General features: G+C 65.1%; 1 protein-coding gene across 2 annotated transcripts; it reads right to left on the bottom strand.

Annotated features, from left to right (window-relative positions):
* Window positions 1–1,112: 1,112 nt before the first annotated feature.
* On the bottom strand, window positions 1,113–2,708 carry ACTA1 (actin alpha 1, skeletal muscle; the record flags this gene model as incomplete). 2 transcript variants are annotated; one of them, XM_082853967.1, is made up of 6 exons in its annotated part: window positions 1,113–1,256; window positions 1,354–1,535; window positions 1,622–1,813; window positions 1,905–2,066; window positions 2,150–2,474; window positions 2,580–2,708. In XM_082853967.1, the coding sequence occupies 6 exons, from the start codon at window positions 2,706–2,708 to the stop codon at window positions 1,113–1,115; spliced, it is 1,134 nt and encodes a 377-aa protein (XP_082710093.1). The 2 variants fall into 2 exon arrangements, with proteins under 2 accessions (XP_082710093.1, XP_082710094.1); XM_082853968.1 differs by having other exon boundaries at window positions 2,150–2,345.
* Between the last annotated feature and the right edge of the window lie 394 nt (window positions 2,709–3,102).

The raw sequence follows: 3,102 nt of genomic DNA, 5'->3' as shown, positions 1-3,102 counted from the left end.
TTTGAGTCAGAATCTATTTCATTTAGGGACCACTTTTCCCGAAAGTCTTGACTGGGAAACACTGGGCTACTTTAAAATCTGTAGATGCAATGTTCGCTCATAGAAATGCAAACTGTTACTATGTTTTGTGCCTTTCAGACACTGCGGGAGTGGAGTGGGGTTGCTTCTTCTCTCTTGCTGACCTCTTCTTCAGCACCATCTGGGCTCCCTTCCCTGCAGGCATTTCCTTGTTGGCCGGCCCCCAGTGCCCTTCCCCGCCTAGGATGCGTCCTTCTTTCGGAGCGTTCACTTGGTCCTTCCTCGCCCTCCTCCCACCTCTGAGCGCCGCTCCTCCCCCGCCCCACCCTGGAAAGGGCGCTTCTTTATGCCACCATCACCTGGTACGAAGCAAAGGACTTCCCAATCGGGAAGAGAAGTGGGGATCTTCCCTTACAAATGAACACAGCCCTTTCAGTTAGATCGCAGATTCCGGAGGGAACCCGGATTCTGTAAGGCCACGCCCGCAGCGGGCGGAGCGTAAGTGCGCGCTGCGGGGCGGCCCCTGGGCCCAGCACCACGGTCAGCGCCCTGCCTGCGGCGTCCCCTGGCCACCAGCGCGCGGCCCCAGCGCCGCCGCCGACCCGAGCGCAGTGCAGAGCCGGACACGCCCGAAGGTCAAGTCGGGCCCCGGCGCGCCTGCCAGTCTGGGGAATGGATCTGAGCCAGAGGGGAGAGCCGTGAGCAGGGGAAGACTTAACTTACGGTCTTGAAAGGCGTGCACTCATTCGGAGTATTGTGCAAAGTGATGGAGGAAGATGGGGTCCCTCTTCCTCCCCGACCCCGGCCGCTCCTCGCCCCCGCAAATAAACACAACAGACAACTTTACGCAGCATAACAGAACGGCTGAGTTTAATGCTTCAAGTTTTCCATTTCCTTCCACAGGCCTTCGTTTTACAAATAACAAAATGAGGTAAATAAGTTAATGTATGTACACGTTATAAACAGTGTCGGTTTGCGGCGGCAGCAGCGCAGGTGGTTGGAGGGCAGTTGCCGCGCGGTGGCTCGAGGTCAGCCGCCTGCGCCGCAAGCGGATTCGTCGTCCTGGGGAGAAGTCGCGGCTGTCGGAGAGGCGTCTAGAAGCATTTGCGGTGGACGATGGAGGGGCCGGCCTCGTCGTACTCCTGCTTGGTGATCCACATCTGCTGGAAGGTGGACAGCGAGGCCAGGATGGAGCCGCCGATCCACACGGAGTACTTGCGCTCGGGCGGGGCGATGATCTGCAAGACAGTGACAGTGACAGTCCGTCAGGGACGCGGCCGCGGCCCGGAGCCCCTCGCGGGCCGGGGAAGCGGGGCGGGGGGGGGCGCCGCCCACCTTGATCTTCATGGTGCTGGGGGCCAGCGCGGTGATCTCCTTCTGCATGCGGTCGGCGATGCCCGGGTACATGGTGGTGCCGCCCGACATGACGTTGTTGGCGTACAGGTCCTTCCTGATGTCGATGTCGCACTTCATGATGCTGTTGTAGGTGGTCTCGTGGATGCCCGCCGACTCCATGCCTGGGGGCCACGGGGAGGAGCGTGAGCGGGCGGGCGAGGGGCCCCGGGGGCGGGCGGGGGCCGGGGGGCGGGCGCTCGGGGCTCACCGATGAACGAGGGCTGGAAGAGCGTCTCCGGGCAGCGGAAACGCTCGTTGCCGATGGTGATGACCTGGCCGTCGGGCAGCTCGTAGCTCTTCTCCAGGGAGGAGGAGGAGGCGGCCGTGGCCATCTCGTTCTCGAAGTCCAGGGCCACGTAGCACAGCTTCTCCTTGATGTCGCGCACGATCTCGCGCTCGGCTGCGGGGGGCGGGGCGGGAGAGGAGCCCTCAGCGCGCGCCCGGGGACCCGCGGGCCGCCCGCCTGCCCGCCTGCCCGGGGAGCAGCGCACCTGTGGTCACGAAAGAGTAGCCGCGCTCGGTGAGGATCTTCATCAGGTAGTCGGTGAGGTCGCGGCCGGCCAGGTCCAGGCGCATGATGGCGTGAGGCAGCGCGTAGCCCTCATAGATGGGCACGTTGTGGGTGACGCCGTCGCCCGAGTCCAGCACGATGCCTGCGCGGGGGTGGGGCGGGCGGTGAGCGGCGGCTCAGTGCCCGGCGCTCGGGAAGGGGGTGGGGCGGCTGCCGGGCACTCACCGGTGGTACGGCCGGAGGCGTAAAGGGACAACACGGCCTGGATGGCCACGTACATGGCCGGCACGTTGAAGGTCTCAAACATAATCTGGGTCATCTTCTCGCGGTTGGCCTTGGGGTTGAGGGGGGCCTCGGTGAGCAGGGTGGGGTGCTCCTCGGGGGCCACGCGGAGCTCATTGTAGAAGGTGTGGTGCCAGATCTTCTCCATGTCGTCCCAGTTGGTGATGATGCCGTGCTCGATGGGGTACTTGAGGGTCAGGATACCCCTCTTGCTCTGCGCCTCGTCGCCCACGTAGGAGTCTTTCTGCCCCATGCCCACCATGACGCCCTGCGGAGCGGAGACACCACGAGCTCGTTACCGCGGCTCCGGGTGGCGCGGGGCTGGGCTGAGCGGGGACCCGGCCCGGCTCCCTCCGCGGACTGGCAGCCTGACCTGGTGGCGAGGGCGGCCCACGATGGATGGGAACACGGCCCTAGGGGCGTCGTCGCCGGCGAAGCCGGCTTTCACCAGGCCGGAGCCATTGTCGCACACGAGGGCGGTGGTCTCGTCTTCGTCACACATGGTGTCTGATTTCTGCAAGGTCGGGAAGGCCGTGGAGACGCTCGGCGTGTCAGGCGGAAGGCCCCGCCATCCCGAGCGCCCTCCCTCCCCCGGGGCCTATGGACACCCCCAGCCCCCAGCCCGGCGCGGTCCCGAAGGGGAAGAAATTAATGCCACCCGGGCCGAGCTTCGCTGCCGGGCCCTGCGCTGGGGGGAGACCACACGGAGCTTTTCTCCATCCGGGAACCCAGGGCACACTGTCCCCGAGGGTTCTCTTCCTTGGCTGCAGGCGCCGCCCTCTCCACACCTCCGGGGTCTCACCTAGGGGGTCAATGTCCGCGAACCCTGGGCGGAACCCAATGTCCGCGAACCCCGCGGAACCCAATGTCCGCGAACCGCTGGGCGACTGTGAGGG

This window comes from Leucopleurus acutus (assembly GCF_964270905.1).
Source record: "Leucopleurus acutus genome assembly, chromosome: 14".
Lineage (NCBI taxonomy): Eukaryota > Metazoa > Chordata > Mammalia > Artiodactyla > Delphinidae > Leucopleurus > Leucopleurus acutus.
This window is presented reverse-complemented; position numbering and strand designations above follow the sequence as displayed.